The sequence below is a fragment of the Notolepis coatsorum genome (genome assembly GCF_963971535.1).
Source record: "Notolepis coatsorum genome assembly, chromosome: 15".
NCBI classification, from domain to species: Eukaryota; Metazoa; Chordata; class Actinopteri; order Aulopiformes; family Paralepididae; genus Notolepis; species Notolepis coatsorum.
The window spans coordinates 65,996,539-66,017,395 of NC_140179.1; the positions used below are offsets into that span (position 1 = coordinate 65,996,539).

Below are 20,857 nucleotides of genomic sequence, written 5' to 3' on the forward strand. Positions count from 1 at the left end.
TGGATAAAAGCATTCAGCTAAATGTAAATGTAATTACATCATCATTCGAATGTTCAGTTCCCAGAATTCTAACCACATGAAATTTCATTTCAAATCTTTATTTAAACTCGAAAGGCAACTGAGGTTTCCCTCATTTACAGTCACGTCGAGTGTACATACAGAGTTAAGCAAAACAAAAGGCATATAAAATCATAATAAGACAAGTAAGGATAACAATAAATTAAAACATGTACAACTTGATTGACAAAGGTTGGAGATCAATGTTTTTATTTTATTTTTTTATTATATTTGGTCCCCTTCTTTTTCCGTTTTTCTCCCATCCCAATGTTTAGTCGTTATGCCAATTCCCAATCCCCTTCCCGGTCGTTGCGCACTCTACCCCCTACCGTCGGTCCGGGAGGCGTCTATACTTTCCGCAACGGAGCTCGGTTTCCGGGTTCCTCTGATTGGCCGCGACCCCCACGTGACCCACGCTAGCACGCCCCCTTATCCACGCCTGCCGCTCTCGCTCTGTCTGTTGTGTTGCAGCGCGCACCAGAGCGGCAGAGGTCGCTGCCTTCCTCAATTTATACGCATGGAAGTATTGACTACGCCGTAACGAATCATTAAAAAAATATACCGTTAACTGGAATATGTTGTGCCTTTACACATATGGCACAATATGGTTTGTCATGACAAACCAATAAAATATCGCATCGCCGGCTTGCTCCAGCGGACACCAGAGCTCAGCGATGCCGCTCGCGGCAGCATATTCTCGCCGCTGGCTAAGCTCCCCCTTAAGCTCCAGGAGAGAGGAGAGAGGCTGAAAACCCGCAGTTCTTGCCCGACTGATGGGAGCCGAATCCCCGGATCCGATTTGTCTGATGAATACCCCCAAAACATGGAGGTCCCGAATGTATTGATTGCGCCGTAACGAATCATTAAAAAAAGATACCGTTAACTAGAATATGTTGTGCCTTTACACATTGGATTATGTAATTGGTTTGTCATGACAAACAAATAAAATATCGCATCGCCGGCTGTCTCTGGCTTGCTCCAGCGGACACCAGAGCTCAGCCAGCGGCGAGAATATGCTGCAACGGAGCTCGGTTTCCGGGTTCCTCTGATTGGCCGCGACCCCCACGTGACCCATGCTAGCACGCCCCCTTATCCACGCCTGCCGCTCTCGCTCTGTCTGTTGTGTTGCAGCGCGCACCAGAGCGGCAGAGGTCGCTGCCTTCCTCAATTTATACGCATGGAAGTATTGACTACGCCGTAACGAATCATTAAAAAATATACCGTTAACTGGAATATGTTGTGCCTTTACACATATGGCACAATATGGTTTGTCATGACAAACCAATAAAATATCGCATCGCCGGCTTGCTCCAGCGGACACCAGAGCTCAGCGATGCCGCTCGCGGCAGCATATTCTCGCCGCTGGCTGAGCTCTGGTGTCCGCTGGAGCAAGCCAGAGACAGCCGGCGATGCGATATTTTATTTGTTTGTCATGACAAACCAATTACATAATCCAACATATGTGTAAAGGCACAACATATTCCAGTTAACGGTATCTTTTTTTATGATTCGTTACGGCGCAATCAATACATTCGGGACCTCCATGTTTTGGGGGTATTCATCAGACAAATCGGATCCGGGGATTCGGCTCCCATCAGTCGGGCAAGAACTGCGGGTTTTCAGCCTCTCTCCTCTCTCCTGGAGCTTAAGGGGAGCTTAGTATTCCTGCCTCTGAGGAGGTGGCTACAACAAACTACATGCAGTCACTGTGTGTTGTTGTAGCCAGCGGGTAAATCGCGATTTTTTAATTTGTTTGTCATGACAAACCAATTACATAATCCAACATATGTGTAAAGGCACAACATATTCAGTTAACGGTATATTTTTTTAATGATTCGTTACGGCGTCGTCAATACTTCCATGCGTATAAATTGAGAAGGCAGGGACCTCTGCCGCTCTGGTGCGTGCTGCAACACAAACACACAGAGCAGAGCGGCAGCAGCAGCGGTGGATAAGGGGGCGTGCTAGCGCGGGTCACGTGGGGGTCGCGGCCAATCAGAGGAACCCGGAAACCGAGCTCTGTTGCGGAAAGTATAGACGCGTCCGGGAGGGCGGAGACTATCACTTGCTTCCTCCGACACGTGTATGCAAGCCCGCGTCTATAGCGCGGACTCTCACTGGGAGAGTGTAAACACAGCCTCCTTACACACTGCATGCTGTGCAGCGCCATCTTCTGGTCAGCTCAGGAACAACGGTTCAATATAAGCCCAGGTCTAAATTAAAAAGCACATACTGTAGTAGGTGAACTACAAAAGGTTGTTGTCTTTGATATAGTACTAATAACACCAACTGATACGGATGCATACCTTTTTCTTCTCTGTGCATGCAGTAGGAGTAGGAAGACGTTGGGAACTAGGCTAATGGAGGAACCTACTTTCAGTGACTGACGCTAAGCTAGGAGTGTTATGTTGCTAAATGTTGGAGTGTTAAGATACATCTTTTTTCTTCTCTGTGCATGCAGTAGAGTAGGAAGACGTGCACCGTTAGCCTAGCTTAGCATCAGTCACTGGAAGTAGGTTCCTCCATTAGCCTAGTTCCCAACGTCTTCCTACTCCTACTGCATGCACAGAGAAGAAAAAGGTATGTATCTTCTTGTCTAACTCCAGGGTAGATGGCAAATAAGCTAATTTCCCCAAAATGTTGGAGTTTTCCTTTAAGAAAACAACCATAACGCCACGTCTGGGCAGGAGTCCAGGAAACATGCATCACAGGACGAAGCTCGTCGTCTCTTCAAGAAACAGACACGAGTGAATACAATTTGTTTTTATTTCCTATCATCTCAAAAACATACTTTTTACATTGCTTGCACTTAAAGGTACAAGTGTAATACCCAGTTCTGTGTCAAGTCATAGTTTAATGCTATAACAGGACAGGATTGGCTGTGAATAACCACCTTATTTATTGAACAGATACACTGATCTGAAACTTGTACTGCAGACCAGATCAATAGAGATCAACACAGTAACCTACTGCAGATCAATAGAGATCAGATCAGTAACCTACTGCAGATCAATAGAGATCACTACTGCAGATCAATAGAGATCAGTAACCTACTGCAGATCAATAGAGATCGGCACAGTAACCTACTGCAGATCAATAGAGAACAGCACAGTAACCTATTTCATGGCTGTTGGCATTAATACCTCATACACACCGCACACAAACCCAAACAAACACGCATGTACATACAGTACACACACACACACACACACAGGTCTCTGTAATAAACATGTGGCATATTATTCCCTTATTATTATCATTTGATTTACATCAGCGTGGCTTATGGCATAGACCGATTTGTTTCCCTGACTAACTTTCACATCTACGCTGCATTTTAACATCATAATATAACTAATACAACTTCAACCAACAACCACCACGGAGCAGGAAACGGCACACAGCACAGGAATACATCTGTTAAAAAAAACTAAACAAAGGTACACACACAAACATCACAGGTGTAACATTATATAATAACAATCTCTCTCTCTCTCTCTCTCTCTCTCTCTCTCTCTCTCTCTCTCTCTCTCACACACACACACACACACACACACACACACACACACACACACACACACACACACACACACACACACACGCACACACACACACACACACACACACACACACACACACACACACACGCCAAACATACGCACTAAATGAGACGCAATCACTGCAGGTCAGGGATGAAGCGTTATAAGCTCCAGAGATTGTACCTGGTTTTTCAGCGCTATGCCACCAGTGTTTGAATACTCGACTACTGCAGATATATCTATACTACTAGGAGGACGGGGGAAAGTATTTACAGGAATTAATTCATAAAATATTGCACTTATTGGCCCATTGCATCGTATAGCGAGAGCTATAATGATGCTCTTAAATCTATGACATGAATTGATATTTATAAACACATTCTTAGAATATAAATCTAAATACTCAGTCAGTATCGTCTTCATGCAACTTTTTTTTAAACCTAAATGCAAAAACAGCTGACGATGCGAAATGAGGAGCAACGCTTTTTTTTTTCTTTTTTTTTTGGCACTGCTTTTGTCTCAGACACCTGCGGCTTTTTGGCTTTTAAAAAGAGGCTCTCGACAGTCGACAGTAACGCGCTGCATTTTAGATCAATAGATAGAAGCGAATAGAGCGGCGAATAGAGCGGTCGACTCGGGGGGGGGGGGGGGGGGGGGTATGCGCGTTGTTTCTTGGGAAGATTGAAATGGTTCACCGGAAGTCGTAAGCTCCTCCAAATCCATTGAAAAATAGACACGTTGAACAAAACACTGTAGGATATACTGTAGTAGTTTAGCATCCTATAGTCTACTATAACCCAGGCATCCCGTGCACACCTGCTAACTATAGTCTACTAAATCATATATTTGGCAGCTTTATTTACCAATGAATAGAAAATACATACGATACAAAGAAAGCAAAGTGATAAATAATAAAAATAAATTAAAGCACAGACAGACTACCCCGTTCTATGATTCTGCTATACTGTAAGACTTTAAACTGACAACTGGTCTGCAGGAAGAGGGCTATGACCTATGACCTCTTTGACAGCACTATCCACACGACCTAGTTCACAAGCACGTCAAAGTAGCAGAAGAGTGAGATGAGTGGGACGTGTATATTAGTATTATTATTCCATACCAAGTAATATTACGCGTGTATAGTATTATTATTCCATCCATACCCAGTAATATTACACATGTATAGTAGTATTATTCCACACCCAGTAATATTACACGTGTATTGTAGTATTATTCCATTCCCCTGTAATATTACACATGTATATTAGTATTATTCCATACCCAGTAATAGTACACATGTATAGTATAGTATTATTCCATACCCAGTAATATTACACGTGTATAGTACAGTATTATTCCATACCCAGTAATATTACACGTGTATATTAGTATTATTCCATACCCAGTAATATTACACATGTATAGTAGTATTATTCCATACCCAGTAATATTACACGTGTATAGTACAGTATTATTCCATACCCAGTAATATTACATGTGTATATTAGTATTATTCCATACCCAGTAATATTACACGTGTATTGTAGTATTATTCTATACCCAGTAATATTACACATGTATATTAGTATTATTCCATACCCAGTAATATTACACATGTATAGTAGTATTATTCCATACCCAGTAATATTACACGTGTATAGTACAGTATTATTCCATACCCAGTAATATTACACGTGTATAGTACAGTATTATTCCATACCCAGTAATATTACACATGTATAGTAGTATTATTCCATACCCAGTAATATTACACGTGTCGCCACAGCAGTGTCTGGCTGTCTGACTGACTGCTGTCGATGTACAGTAAGGTGAATAAAGTTGTCAGATAGATAATACATCAGAATGATGTGAGAGTGATGTTAGACTCTGCTCTAGATAAATACACCAGACACTATGAGGGATGTTAGACTCTGCTCTAGATAAATACACCAGAACGCTGTGAGCTGCTCTAGATAAATACACCAGAACGCTGTGAGCTGCTCTAGATAAATACACCAGAATGCAGTGAGCTGTTCTAGATAAATACACCAGAACACAGTGAGCTGCTCTAGATAAATACACCAGAATGCTGTGAGCTGCTCTAGATAAATACACCAGAATGCAGTGAGCTGCTCTAGATAAATACACCAGAATGCAGTGAGCTGCTCTAGATAAATACACCAGAACACAGTGAGTTGCTCTAGATAAATACACCAGAATGCAGTGAGCTGCTCTAGATAAATACACCAGAATGCAGTGAGCTGCTCTAGATAAATACACCAGAACACAGTGAGCTGCTCTAGATAAATACACCAGAACACAGTGAGCTGCTCTAGATAAATACACCAGAATGCAGTGAGCTGCTCTAGATAAATACACCAGAACACAGTGAGCTGCTCTAGATAAATACACCAGAATGCAGTGAGCTGCTCTAGATAAATACACCAGAACACAGTGAGCTGCTCTAGATAAATACACCAGAATGCAGTGAGCTGCTCTAGATAAATACACCAGAACACAGTGAGCTGCTCTAGATAAATACACCAGAACACAGTGAGCTGCTCTAGATAAATACACCAGAATGCAGTGAGCTGCTCTAGATAAATACACCAGAATGCAGTGAGCTGCTCTAGATAAATACACCAGAATGCAGTGAGCTGCTCTAGATAAATACACCAGAACACTGTAAGCTGTTCTAGATAAATACACCAGAACGCAGTGAGCTGCTCTAGATAAATACACCAGAATGCAGTGAGCTGCTCTAGATAAATACACCAGAACACAGTGAGCTGCTCTAGATAAATACACCAGAACACAGTGAGCTGCTCTAGATAAATACACCAGAACACAGTGAGCTGCTCTAGATAAATACACCAGAACGCAGTGAGCTTCTCTAGATAAATACACCAGAACGCCGTGAGCTGCTCTAGATAAATACACCAGAACGCTGTGAGAGTTATGTTAGACGACTCTGGAAACAGCACTGTCTCCCACATCAGACCGAACATCAAGTTGAACGTTAAGTTAGACGCAGGATTGTATCCGCCCTGAGACCCACGTGAGAAATCAAAATCCTATCCGTAGTGTTCCACTACGTCACCGTCGCAGACGTCTTGGGAGGCAAACAATCGGTGATTGAAACGGGCTAAAGGGCCAATGAGCTGTGTCTATGGCTTTGCACCGTATCAGTCGGTAAAGGCAGGGCACGCCATGAGAACACTATGAATTCAGAAGTATAGCGTGCAGGGTGGTTGTTGGAAACGCAGAATCCTTGTGACAAACCTCAGACATGGAGGGAAGAGAAATTATTGAAATGAAAGCCATGCTCACATGGTCAGTAGAGCTGTCCCCGAAGCCTGTTTTTGGGATTCGAACCTTCGCCATGGGTCTTTCGAACGGACGTTCGAACCATCGCTTTAAATCATGCAAAAAATTTGCTCCTAAATACTTTTTCATAGCACACATTTCCGCATATAACGTAGCGCATAATTATGCACATATTGCTGCGGTTATTAAGAGTAGTAGTACCTACTTACTGGTCACGGGAGGCTTCAATAACGTTTGGATGGAAATCCATTTTGTGAATCCATTTGTTGAAACAACATCTTTGTTGGCCGACGGCTCCTGCTATCTTAACGTTAGCCAGCTAAACGTGCATAGCTTAATTAACGTGCATAACATATACCTGTGTAACGTTAAGTAACTTGTGTTCCGCTGGGAAAGCATCACTGCATACACTTGGTTTAATCCAAACGTCCATTCGGAAACATTGTATTATGAAGTCACTCAACTCTCTCTTTTTTGCATGATTGATTAATTTCCTGATAATGTATGACGGTGACCCCTCCTCATCATCGACTAGACTGTTGTGTCTGTGTTCGCAGGGGACTTTCGCATTATTGTAAACACAACATAGTAGCTACTGTGATATTCTGATTTAAATCACATTCTGATATATATTTCTTGTGAAAAAAATAAATAAAAAACATTTAAAACTAAACATTTTAAATAAAAAATAAATAAAAACCGGAGGTTCGAACCCATTAATTAAGATTCGAATGCCAACGTAGCGAACGGAGGTCCGAACGTTCGAACGTTTGGGCTCAGCCCTAATGGCCAGATGTTCTCGTTGAAATTAAAGCCATGCTCACATGGGCAGATGTTCTCATTGAAATTAGCGAGATAATGAAATTGTATTATTATTCATAATCCAAAAAGTACATTATCTTATATCCACACAGATCCTGGGCCTGCGCCCCCCCCCCCCCCCCTCCCTGGGCATTCTCCCCGTCGCCTGGCAACGACTCATGGATGTACAAATAGCTGGGTGGTGTTTCCTGCAACACAACCTGCTATATCAACACAGTGCTGTAACCCCCCCCCTGTGTCGTCCCCGGAGCTCCCCCTGCTGTCCACCACTAACAGTTGCAGGCGGGCGGCTGGAGGGGCGGGGCGCTGTCTGTCAGTTTGGCCGTGGGGGCCCCCGTGGTGACGGCAGGGTCCGCGTCCAGGCTCTCCGACATGCGCTCGCAGATGATGTCCACCAGGCGCTCGAAGGTCTGCTTCACGTTCACGTTGTCCTTGGCGCTCGTCTCGAAGAACTCGAAGCCTGTCGGGAGAGAGAGGCAGCGCAGGAGGAAACAGAATGAGGAAACAGTGTGAGGAAACAGTGTGAGGAAACAGGAAACAGAGAGAGGAAACAGTGTGAGGAAACAGTGTGAGGAAACAGGAAACAGAGAGAGGAAACAGAGAGAGGCAGCGCAGGAGGAAACAGTGTGAGGAAACAGTGTGAGGCAGCGCAGGAGGAAACAGTGTGAGGAAACAGGAAACAGAGAGAGGAAACAGAGAGAGGCAGCGCAGGAGGAAACAGTGTGAGGAAACAGTGTGAGGAAACAGTGTGAGGAAACAGAGAGAGGAAACAGTGTACAGAGTGAGGAAACAATGTGAGGAAACAGTGTGAGGAAACAGGAAACAGAGAGAGGAAACAGAGTGAGGAAACAGGAAACAGAGTGAGGAAACAGTGTGAGGAAACAGAGAGAGGAAACAGAGTGAGGAAACAGAGAGAGGAAACAGAGAGAGGAAACAGAGAGAGGAAACAGTGACAGAGTGAGGAAACAGAGAGAGGAAACAGAGTGAGGAAACAGAGAGAGGAAACAGATAGAGGAAACAGAGAGAGGAAACAGAGTGAGGAAACAGAGAGAGGAAACAGTGTGAGGAAACAGAGAGAGGAAACAGGAAACAGAGTGAGGAAACAGGAAACAGAGAGAGGAAACAGGAAACAGAGTGAGGAAACAGAGAGAGGAAACAGAGAGAGGAAACAGAGAGAGGAAACAGTGTGAGGAAACAGAGTGAGGAAACAGGAAACAGAGAGAGGAAACAGGAAACAGAGTGAGGAAACAGAGTGAGGAAACAGAGTGAGGAAACAGAGTGAGGAAACAGGAAACAGAGAGACGAAACAGAGTGAGGAAACAGAGAGAGGAAACAGGAAACAGAGAGAGGAAACAGAGTGAGGAAACAGAGAGAGGAAATAGGGAAACAGAGTGAGGAAACAGAGAGAGGAAACAGGAAACAGAGAGAGGAAACAGTGTGAGGAAACAGAGCGAGGAAACAGGAAACAGAGTGAGGAAACAGAGTGAGGAAACAGGAAACAGAGAGAGGAAACAGAGTGAGGAAACAGAGAGAGGAAACAGAGTGAGGAAACAGAGAGAGGAAACAGAGTGAGGAAACAGAGTGAGGAAACAGGAAACAGAGAGAGGAAACAGAGTGAGGAAACAGAGTGAGGAAACAGGAAACAGTGAGAGGAAACAGAGAGAGGAAACAGAGTGAGGAAACAGAGAGAGGAAACAGATAGAGGAAACAGAGAGAGGAAACAGAGTGAGGAAACAGAGAGAGGAAACAGAGAGAGGAAACAGAGTGAGGAAACAGGAAACAGTGAGAGGAAACAGAGAGAGGAAACAGAGTGAGGAAACAGAGAGAGGAAACAGATAGAGGAAACAGAGAGAGGAAACAGAGTGAGGAAACAGAGAGAGGAAACAGTGTGAGGAAACAGAGAGAGGAAACAGGAAACAGAGTGAGGAAACAGGAAACAGAGAGAGGAAACAGGAAACAGAGTGAGGAAACAGAGAGAGGAAACAGAGAGAGGAAACAGAGAGAGGAAACAGTGTGAGGAAACAGAGTGAGGAAACAGGAAACAGAGAGAGGAAACAGGAAACAGAGTGAGGAAACAGAGTGAGGAAACAGAGTGAGGAAACAGAGTGAGGAAACAGGAAACAGAGAGACGAAACAGAGTGAGGAAACAGAGAGAGGAAACAGGAAACAGAGAGAGGAAACAGAGTGAGGAAACAGAGAGAGGAAATAGGGAAACAGAGTGAGGAAACAGAGAGAGGAAACAGGAAACAGAGAGAGGAAACAGTGTGAGGAAACAGAGCGAGGAAACAGGAAACAGAGTGAGGAAACAGAGTGAGGAAACAGGAAACAGAGAGAGGAAACAGAGTGAGGAAACAGAGAGAGGAAACAGAGTGAGGAAACAGAGAGAGGAAACAGAGTGAGGAAACAGAGTGAGGAAACAGGAAACAGAGAGAGGAAACAGAGTGAGGAAACAGGAAACAGAGTGAGGAAACAGAGTGAGGAAACAGAGTGAGGAAACAGGAAACAGAATGAGGAAACAGAGAGAGGAAACAGAGAGAGGAAACAGAGTGAGGAAACAGAGTGAGGAAACAGAGAGAGGAAACAGAGTGAGGAAACAGAGTGAGGAAACAGGAAACAGAGTGAGGAAACAGAGTGAGGAAACAGAGAGAGGAAACAGAGAGAGGAAACAGAGAGAGGAAACAGAGTGAGGAAACAGAGAGGAAACAGAGTGAGGAAACAGTGTGAGGAAACAGGAAACAGAGAGAGGAAACAGAGAGAGGAAACAGGAAACAGAGAGAGGAAACAGAGAGAGGAAACAGAGTGAGGAAACAGGAAACAGAGTGAGGAAACAGGAAACAGAGAGGCAACAGAGTGAGGAAACAGAGAGAGGAAACAGAGAGAGGAAACAGAGTGAGGAAACAGGAAACAGTGAGAGGAAACAGAGGGGAAACAGAGTGAGGAAACAGAGAGAGGAAACAGAGAGAGGAAACAGAGTGAGGAAACAGAGTGAGGAAACAGAGAGAGGAAACAGAGAGAGGAAACAAGAGAGAGGAAACAGGAAACAGAGTGAGGAAACAGAGAGAGGAAACAGGAAACAGAGTGAGGAAACAGAGAGAGGAAACAGAGAGAGGAAACAGAGAGAGGAAACAGAGTGAGGAAACAGAGAGAGGAAACAGAGTGAGGAAAAAGAGAGAGGAAACAGAGAGAGGAAACAGAGAGGAAACAGAGTGAGGAAACAGAGTGAGGAAACAGAGAGAGGAAACAGGAAACAGAGAGAGGAAACAGGAAACAGAGTGAGGAAAAAGAGAGAGGAAACAGAGTGAGGAAACAGAGTGAGGAAACAGAGAGAGGAAACAGAGAGAGGAAACGTAAGGTTATCCTATAACCCTGGTTATGAGTATAGCGAGCGCTCTGCTCTATTGGAACTATCCCTTTATCCACTCTAATAATGAATAACTCTCTCCACATGCACACACCTATTTACCTCCGCCTGGCCACACCCACATCCGCTCCTATATAAGCGGGGTCGTGGCCACACAATCAGCTCCTTCCCAAGTCTTTCACCACGAAGGTGAAGACCATGGGGTCCTCAGTGAGTCAGAGCAGAGCGCTTGCTATACTCATATAACTAGGGTTATAGGATAACCTTACGTTATAGATCGTATAGCTTTACGCTCTGCTCTATTGGAACACAGGAGCTGAGCAGAGCGAAAAGCTGGACAGATGTACCCGCTGAGGCCCCCTACAACCATCAGAACCGGCGAGGACCCGAGCCCCCCGGCCCTCCCTAGTGGAGGGCGGGAGGAGGATCGGATCCGACTGTGCGAAGAGGGTTTAGCACCTCAAACGCACAGGGTGAGCAGACCGTGGGACTTACCTTCATTCAGAAGGACCTGCGACCACTCGGGCGGGCATCCCACATGCCACCAGGGAATGGACGGGAAGCAAAACACCCCCGTCACAGCCCCCAACATCACGGGGTCGAAGGTCAAGAACCCAACCCCGTGGCAAGGCTGCAGCAGCGGAGCGCGGAGGAGGTCCCAGCCCTAGGACAACCTGAGGGTTAGGACCCCCTGAAAAAAGGGGCCCTGGTGAGGCCAACGAGGGCGCAGCATCGGGACCCCACCAGACGATCACTGGTGACATCACCTCCCACATCGCCAGCGTATCGGACAGGGCCCAAATCAAGAGCAGGCCCTTCCCCCCTTGGCATGCCGCTCTGAAGCACTCTTCAAGAGGCTACCCCCCCACAACACTGCAGGGCCAGTCGGCGTGCCAGGGAGACAACCCCCAAGGAGGTTGATCCCTCAATTTAAAGAGAGGGTCCAAGGACCTTGGTACAATAGCTATATATGTAACCACTTCTGCAGGCTAACACTCAACCCAGTTGTGGACTCAATGCCACGTTTACTTAAAGGTAGAACATGAACACACACAACCCCCTTCATACAATAAAAAAGGCAAAAGTTCACTCTTACTACTGCAAGAAGAACGCCGTCTTTTATGACGAGAGAAGACATAAGTCCTCGACCAAGTGCTAGCTACAGGCCTTGCTAAGCTCATACATAATAGCGACCAAAAAACTATTTTCAGAGAACACAACCCCAACAGTAGTTGAGGGTTTACATCGTATCCCCAAATATATAGTGAATAAACACACGTTTTGTAACAAAAAACAGTCCCTCACCAGGAGGGACGCTTTATTTGATAACAAAATCATATTTTGGGGGGGGGGGTGCAAACAGGGGAGTCACTAGCGTCGCCTGCCGCGTGCAGAACGCCATTTGCCCCCACGGGAAGCCGGCCCGGAGGGACGGTGCTGAGGAGCCTCCTGGTCACGTCGATCCCTACCGTTCCCTCCGGGCGCAGGGCGACTGGCTGCAGCGGTAGAGGCACTTCCTCCATTCCTGGCCTTCTTCGCGGAAGGCCCAGCAGCGGCGGTGGTGATGGTGGCAACGGCCGCAGGCCTCTGCCGGCGTTGCCTCCTCCTCCTCACATCACCGGTGGCATCGGGTCAGGGAAAAAGGGGCTGGAGCACGGAGCGCTCCTCCTCCAGCTCCCTGCAGGCTGCTGTCATCTGCTGCATGGCCGACCCGAAAAGTCCAGCATCGGAGAGGGGGGCCGTGAGCAGTGGAATCCTCCTCTGGTCCGGCACCCGCGCCTGCTCCAGCCAAAGGTGGTGCTGGATGAGAGTGGCCAGGACGCGCTCCTTCCCGGCGGCTATCGCCTGCAGCTGGGTCAGATGCAGGATGGCTCCAGCCGCCTGGGCGTGGAGGTACCGTTGATGGTCATCTAGTACCGTCCTGCCCGCCATCAGCCCCGACATGTAGCGCGCCAGCTGCACAATGTTGGAGGTTGCAGCTAGGCTCTGTGTCGAAGCGATGTACACCTGGTCACTCCATGAAGCCAACTGCCTAGCCGACTTCCCCTGGGGAACTGGCTTTCTTAATGGCTCCCACACCATCTCGGGGCAAAGGATGGCTGCCATCGGGCTATCAAGTCGAGGCACCCCGTCCCTTAGCCCCTGGACCAAACCCACCACCCGCGTGACTGGCACGATGCGGGATATTACCTGTCCCCGCGCCACATAAGCCTCCATTGTGGGCAGACAACGCCCGTCTCTCTCACAGGACGACGTTGCCAAAGATGACCTATCATGTCATCGGGAACAGGTGCCGGCAGTGGCTGCGGCAACACCACGCCATTGGTGGCTGCGGCGGCCGCCATGATCTCGGGGAACAAGGCAAGCAACTCCCCTTGCATACCTTGTTCCACGTCACTCGCATCCCTCGCGTACGGGAGGCTGCACTGGGCACCATCGTCCGACGCGGCAGATAGCTGGGCATCTCGTCCCATGGGGTGGAGGTTTTAACCCAGTCCCAGAGTACGAGAATCCCCAGGGAGACGTAGCACTCCCTGCCACTCCCCGAAGGGGAGAGTGACACGTCTCCGCTGGGCCTTCGAACAAGAGAGCCCCCGCCCCCTCCATGTAATCCTCAGTCTCCATCGGATATAGAGAAGAGGCGAGAGAACTCTCGCTCGGCTCCAGCACAACACTAACACCAGGCCGTTCACCCCCGCTGCTCGCCGTCTTACGACGAGAGCGAGCCGAGGCGAAGAGTCTGCGACGCAAATCCCCGGCCACCAGAGGAACTGTCTGCCTATCGGCCGACTGCCCTCTGGCGGGGGAACCAGGGCCGGAACTCGGCCACCTCACAGGAGATGGGAGCTCAACGGCCCCTCGGCGAAGCACACTCTCCTCCGGGCGCCGCCCAGGCGCACCTGCCTGCCACGACGTGGAACCAGAGACGGCCCACGACGCACGGAGGACGCCGCGATAGTGAAGCGCTGGTGGAGGGTAGCGTTGTAGTCGTCTAGACCCTCCGACGGTGAAGACATTATCTCTTTGTTTTTTCGAAAGATAGCGAGAGAGAAAAAACAAAGATACAATGTCAACGTAGCTCCTCTCCAACAAACTACTTTGGCATTAAACTTAAAGTGGTGTACACAGACACTTTCGGTGGTGAAAGTAGGGAATGAGCTGATTCTGTGGCCACAACCCCGCTTATATAGGAGCGGATGTGGGTGTGGCCAGGCGGAGGTAAATAGGTGTGTGCATGTGGAGAAAGTTATTCATTATTAGAGTGGATAAAGGGATAGTTCCAATAGAGCAGAGCGTAAAGCTATACGATCTATAACCTCTCTCTCTCTCTCTCTCTCTCTCTCTCTCTCTCTCTCTCTCTCTCACCTGCCACAGGACATGCATGGGGGAAAGATGCATGTTTTTACTCGGCTACTGCCAACATTCATAAAACTCCTGAACTCCCCTCTCAGATATAAATCCACCCTAAAAACATGGCTCAGCAGCAACTCAAATTGGTCTTAATATGGTTTTTATCTCTTTTATCATAACTTAGTTTTTATCTCTTTTTATCGTGAGTTGCTTTTAAGGGTTTATATTTTTTATTAGTTGACTGTATGAGTTTTCAGGTTAGGTGTTATTGTACTTATTGTTAGGGTGTCCTGTCTCGTGTACAACATGTCCATTCGTGTTTTTGTGCCTTTTTACGTTCCATGTATGGACCACAATGGAAACAAGCCATAGTTTTATTGTGTTTTATCCATTTTTGACCAGCGTGATGACACTGTTATTGTTTGTTTTTCAAATGTTTGTCCTACGATTGTGTCAAAATAAAGTATTCAATCAATTCAATCAATCAAACTCTCTACAGACACCACCCTCTCTCTCTCTCTCTCTCTACAGACACCACCCTCTCTCTCTCTCTACAGACACCACTCTCTCTCTCTCTCTCTCTCTACAGACACCACCCTCTCTCTCTCTCTCTCTCTACAGACACCACCCTCTCTCTCTCTCTCTCTCTCTCTACAGACACCACCCTCTCTCTCTCTCTACAGACACCACCCTCTCTCTCTCTCTACAGACACCCTCTCCTCTCTCTCTACAGACACCACCCTCTCTCTCTCTCTCTCTCTCTACAGACACCACCCTCTCTCTCTCTACAGACACCATCCTCTCTCTCTCTCTCTACAGACACCACCCTCTCTCTCTCTCTACAGACACCACCCTCTCTCTCTCTCTCTACAGACACCCTCTCTCTCTCTCTACAGACACCACCCTCTCTCTCTCTCTCTACAGACACCCTCTCCTCTCTCTCTACAGACACCACCCTCTCTCTCTCTCTCTACAGACACCCTCTCCTCTCTCTCTACAGACACCACCCTCTCCTCTCTCTCTACAGACACCACCCTCTCTCTCTCTCTCTACAGACACCACCCTCTCTCTCTCTCTCTACAGACACCCTCTCTCTCTCTCTACAGACACCACCCTCTCTCTCTCTCTCTACAGACACCCTCTCCTCTCTCTCTACAGACACCACCCTCTCTCTCTCTCTCTACAGACACCCTCTCTCTCTCTCTCTACAGACACCCTCTCCTCTCTCTCTACAGACACCACCTCTCCTCCATCACTTACCCAGTTGTTCTGACAGCTGCCTGCCACTCTGTACAGACACCACACGTTCCTCCTCCATGTCACACTTGTTCCCGGCCAGCACCACCTGTGCGTTATCCCAGGAGTACGTCTTGATCTGGGTCGACCTGAAACACACAATATTGCATTTAATAATCAGATCAATAATCAGATCAATCGGTCACTGTGTTGATCGGTGTTCAGATCCAGATGTTAATTTATTGAGCCACAAGGGAAATGCAGTTTGCAGCAAGGCACAGTCAAAAATACAATACATCTTATGTTTTTCCCCTTCCTTATCCATCTCCATCTTATGTTTCTCTTGGTCATGAGACAGTTGTAATAAAAGCAACTGTTTTTGCTGTTCAAAGGTTAAGTTACCTGACAGAACCGCACCTGACAGCGCTGCTCGTGACCTACAGTACCTGGTCCCTCTTGCTTAGCCACCAGTACGCCTTTATCAAACAACTGCTGTCTAACCACAGTCCTTAAACTCCCTTTACATTTATCACTCAGACCACTAACCACAGTCCTTAAACTCCCTGTACGTTTATCACTCAGACCACTAACCACAGTCCTTAAACTCCCTGTACGTTTATCACTCAGACCACTAACCACAGTCCTTAAACTCCCTGTACGTTTATCACTCAGACCACTAACCACAGTCCTTAAACTCCCTGTGCGTTTATCACTCAGACCACTAACCACAGTCCTTAAACTCCCTGTGCGTTTATCACTCAGACCACTAACCACAGTCCTTAAACTCCCTGTACGTTTATCACTCAGACCACTAACCACAGTCCTTAAACTCCCTGTACGTTTATCACTCAGACCACTAACCACAGTCCTTAAACTCCCTGTGCGTTTATCACTCAGACCACTAACCACAGTCCTTAAACTCCCTGTACGTTTATCACTCAGACCACTAACCACAGTCCTTAAACTCCCTGTACGTTTATCACTCAGACCACTAACCACAGTCCTTAAACTCCCTGTGCGTTTATCACTCAGACTACTAACCACAGTCCTTAAACTCCCTGTACGTTTATCACTCAGACCACTAACCACAGTCCTTAAACTCCCTGTACGTTTATCACTCAGACTACTAACCACAGTCCTTAAACTCCCTGTAAGTTTATCACTCAGACCACTAACCACAGTCCTTAAACTCCCTGTACGTTTATCACTCAGACCACTTATATCAACGTCATACTTTTCACTAATTCTAAGAAGCGGGTCTCTAGTGCAATGCTACAAGAGTTCTTCACGTGGGAAAGCAACTAACACCTCTATCCCGGCCATAGTAGACTAGTCTACAGCTTAGCAGAGAAACACAATTTTAATTTTTACAAAATTCCAAACCGGCGCGGCTGGGTAGCGCAGCGGACTAAGTGCCTGCCTACCACCGCAGAGACACTGGTATCGAATCCAACTGTCAGCGGTGCCTCCGGCTTGGTCGGTCGTCCATACTAACCAATTGGCAGTGTCAGCGGGTGGGAAGCCAGTGGGGTATGTATCCTGGTCGTTGTAAACAGCGACTCCTACAGGTCGGTCGGGGCGCCTGCACAGCGAGGGAGGGAACTGGGGGAAGTAGTGTGAGCCTCCCACGGGTTACGCTTCCCCAGTGAGAGTCCTCGCTGCCAGGTGAAAAGAAGTGGCTGGCTGACTCCACATGTATCGGAGGGGACATGTGATAGTATCTATCAACCCTCCCTAGACCGGCAAGTGGGGGGGAAATGCGTGCAACGACCAGGAAGGGAGGGAAGGGAATTGGCATAACGACTAAATTGGGATGGGAGAAAAATACAGAAAAAAGGGGAGAAAAAGTAGATAAAAAAAAATAAAAAAAAATCCAAACCAACAGACCAAGACAATCACCTGACTACTAGCACCCAGCCCATACTGCAAGACAATCACCTGACTACTAGCACCCAGCCCATACTGCAAGACAATCACCTGACTACTAGCACCCAGCCCATACTGCAAGACAATCACCTGACTACTAGCACCCAGCCCATACTGCAAGACAATCACCTGACTACTAGCACCCAGCCCATACTGCAAGACAATCACCTGACTACTAGCACCCAGCCCATACTGCAAGACAATCACCTGACTACTAGCACCCAGACCCAGCCCATACTGCAAGACAATCACCTGACTACTAGCACCCAGACCCAGCCCATACTGCAAGACAATCACCTGACTACTAGCACCCAGACCCAGCCCATACTGCAAGACGGTGCCAGGCTGTATTCTCAGCTAACCCAGTCAGTCATCGTTCTTTGCTTGCAGCCTGTTTATTCCTGTACCTGTCCTGCTGTGTCTAACCACCTGTCCTGCTGTGTCTAACCCCCTGTCCTGCTGTGTCTAACCACCTGTCCTGCTGTGTCTAACCACCTGTCCTGCCGTGTCTAACCACCTGTCCTGCTGTGTCTAACCCCCTGCCCTGCTGTGTCTAACCCCCTGTCCTGCTGTGTCTAACCACCTGTCCTGCTGTGTCTAACCCCCTGTCCTGCTGTGTCTAACCCCCTGTCCTGCTGTGTCTAACCACCTGTCCTGCCGTGTCTAACCCCCTGTCCTGCTGTGTCTAACCCCCTGTCCTGCTGTGTCTAACCCCCTGTCCTGCTGTGTCTAACCACCTGTCCTGCTGTGTCTAACCCCCTGTCCTGCTGTGTCTAACCCCCTGTCCTGCTGTGTCTAACCCCCTGTCCTGCCGTGTCTAACCCCCTGTCCTGCTGTGTCTAACCCCCTGTCCTGCTGTGTCTAACCCCCTGTCCTGCTGTGTCTAACCCCCTGTCCTGCTGTGTCTAACCCCCTGTCCTGCCGTGTCTAACCCCCTGTCCTGCTGTGTCTAACCACCTGTCCTGCTGTGTCTAACCACCTGTCCTGCTGTGTCTAACCCCCTGTCCTGCTGTGTCTAACCCCCTGTCCTGCTGTGTCTAACCCCCTGTCCTGCTGTGTCTAACCCCCTGTCCTGCTGTGTCTAACCCCCTGTCCTGCCGTGTCTAACCCCCTGTCCTGCTGTGTCTAACCCCCTGTCCTGCCGTGTCTAACCCCGCCTGTCCACGACCTGGCTCCCCTCCCAGCGCTCATCCTGTATCCCCTGTATGACCCTCGCTGGTCGGACTACCCTGCTCCTGGATCTCCCAGTGAACTGTCTTTAATTTTTATTTAAATAGAGAATATTTAACGCAATCAGATCAATATTGTCAATGTTAATTAGTATTGAAATAGAGAATATTTAACGCAATCAGATCAATATTGTCAATGTTAATTAGTATTGAAATAGAGAATATTTAACATAATCAGATCAATATTGTCAATGTTAATTAGTATTGAAATAGAGCATATTTAACACAATCAGATCAATATTGTCAATGTTAGTTAGTGTTCAATTGTTAAAATAGAGAATATTTAATACAATAAGGACAGATGTAATTGTAAAGGCCGAATGAGTGTTTTTTGTTATTGATTATTATTATTATTATTATTAGTATTATTATTATCTACATATCATATTATATATTAGAATTGCACTGTTTAGAGTACTGTCTTAATTATGTTTGGACACTAGAGGGCTCACCACCCATTACAGCCCACTACTATAAATAGCCAAGGTGATCACTGCAGTTTTTGTGCACCTGTGTTAGGATACAATTTTCTTGCTGTTTCACTGCTGTTTCACTGCTGTTTCACTGTTTCATCTGAGCACTTGACAACTGTTCTGATTTAACCCTTCATTCACCATCATTCACCTTTGGACAACAATAAACCTGTAAACCGAACCGGCGGCAACTTTGGACATTCAATTCATTCAACATCACAACTTTGGGACCGAGTAGGAGCCACTATTAGCGGGTGCACCGTGGACGCTTGTCAATTCACTGGGGAGCGACAAGCGGCCACTACAAAGTAGAAAATTACCTAATGGAAGAAGGACGTGTGCTGAGTGAGTACAAAGTAGAAAATTACCTAATGGAAGAAGGACGTGTGCTGAGTGAGTACAAAGCTGGAAAACTCCTCACGAAGAAAGGACGTGAGTAAAGTATAGGACAACTTTCCTCACGAATGAAAGAGAGGTAAGAAGATTTGAAACCTCTGTTATTGGATTACCTGAAATTGAAATGGATAGCGTGAAGAGCTGTAAACGCCTTCCGTGAAGATGGAATTGTTTGGACGCTATGCTGTAATTGCAAATGGGAAAGTGAGTCGGGACATTGTCACATTGTTGCGGTTCCGTGCGAACGCCATGAGGAGGATCCTAACTTCAGACTAATTAATTGTGATATTGTGGATTATGGAACGGACTGGAAGCCGTATTGAATGGAACGGATTGGATGCCGTATTACGTTGAACCATCGCAATTAATGCCGTCTGGACGTATGGAAATTAAATTGTTCGCTTGGATATCGCGGATGTGTGGCAATAAAATTCCCAGTTCCATATAGCCCTACATCAGTGAAAATTTGAAGTTTCTTTTCATTGTATTATATATTACGTTACTGCATAATATACTAAGCAGAAAGGAAAGGAAACCCACTTTTGAAGGCTCTGAAGCAACAAGTGAATGCAACATTCAAACTACAAAGGATAAATAAAAATTATAAATAACATGTCTGAAGCCAAGATGAGGCCAACCAGTCATAGAGGTAGTAAAATAGCCTCTATGATTAGAAAGGCTAAAGCTGAAAAGGCAAGCTTAATGGAACGCCTTGCCAATTTAAAGAAAAGGCAAGAGCTTGAGAAACAACAAAGAGATTTGAATTATGAAATTGACCGTGCCAATTTAAAGAAACAACAAAGAAATCTGCAATTGGAATTGGAAAAGCGCGCAGCCAAGCAAGCATCATCAATAAGAGTCTTGACTGAGAGGCGCAACATTGAACCGGCCAATGAATATCACAACAATGGTGCTGATGTCTTTACTAATCACTGTGTTGATTTCAGCTCCAAGGAGTGCAAGCACAAGATACGTAAACTCCCCCTAGAACTTCACAAGCCGTGGTCGGAGTCCAGAGGAAAGGACAGCGATGAAGAAGAGGGCAGCGAAGGTGAGGATGACGAGTTGATCCCCATTTATGTCCCCTCCAGCGAGTGGATGATGAAGAGCCACCTGCTGGATCCTCCCCAGAGAGTTCCTCAG

General features: G+C 46.8%; 1 protein-coding gene across 1 annotated transcript in view; it reads right to left on the reverse strand.

Moving 5' to 3' along the window:
- Positions 1-8,011: 8,011 nt before the first annotated feature.
- Positions 8,012-20,857, reverse strand: part of rab3c (RAB3C, member RAS oncogene family) — a gene marked incomplete at both ends in the record, with an annotated part of 45,570 nt that continues 32,724 nt past the window's right edge. The window contains 2 exons of the mRNA XM_084330242.1: positions 8,012-8,202; positions 15,715-15,839. Of these exons, the coding sequence (XP_084186368.1) occupies positions 8,012-8,202; positions 15,715-15,839 (316 nt within the window). The remainder of the gene's footprint in view (positions 8,203-15,714; positions 15,840-20,857) is intronic.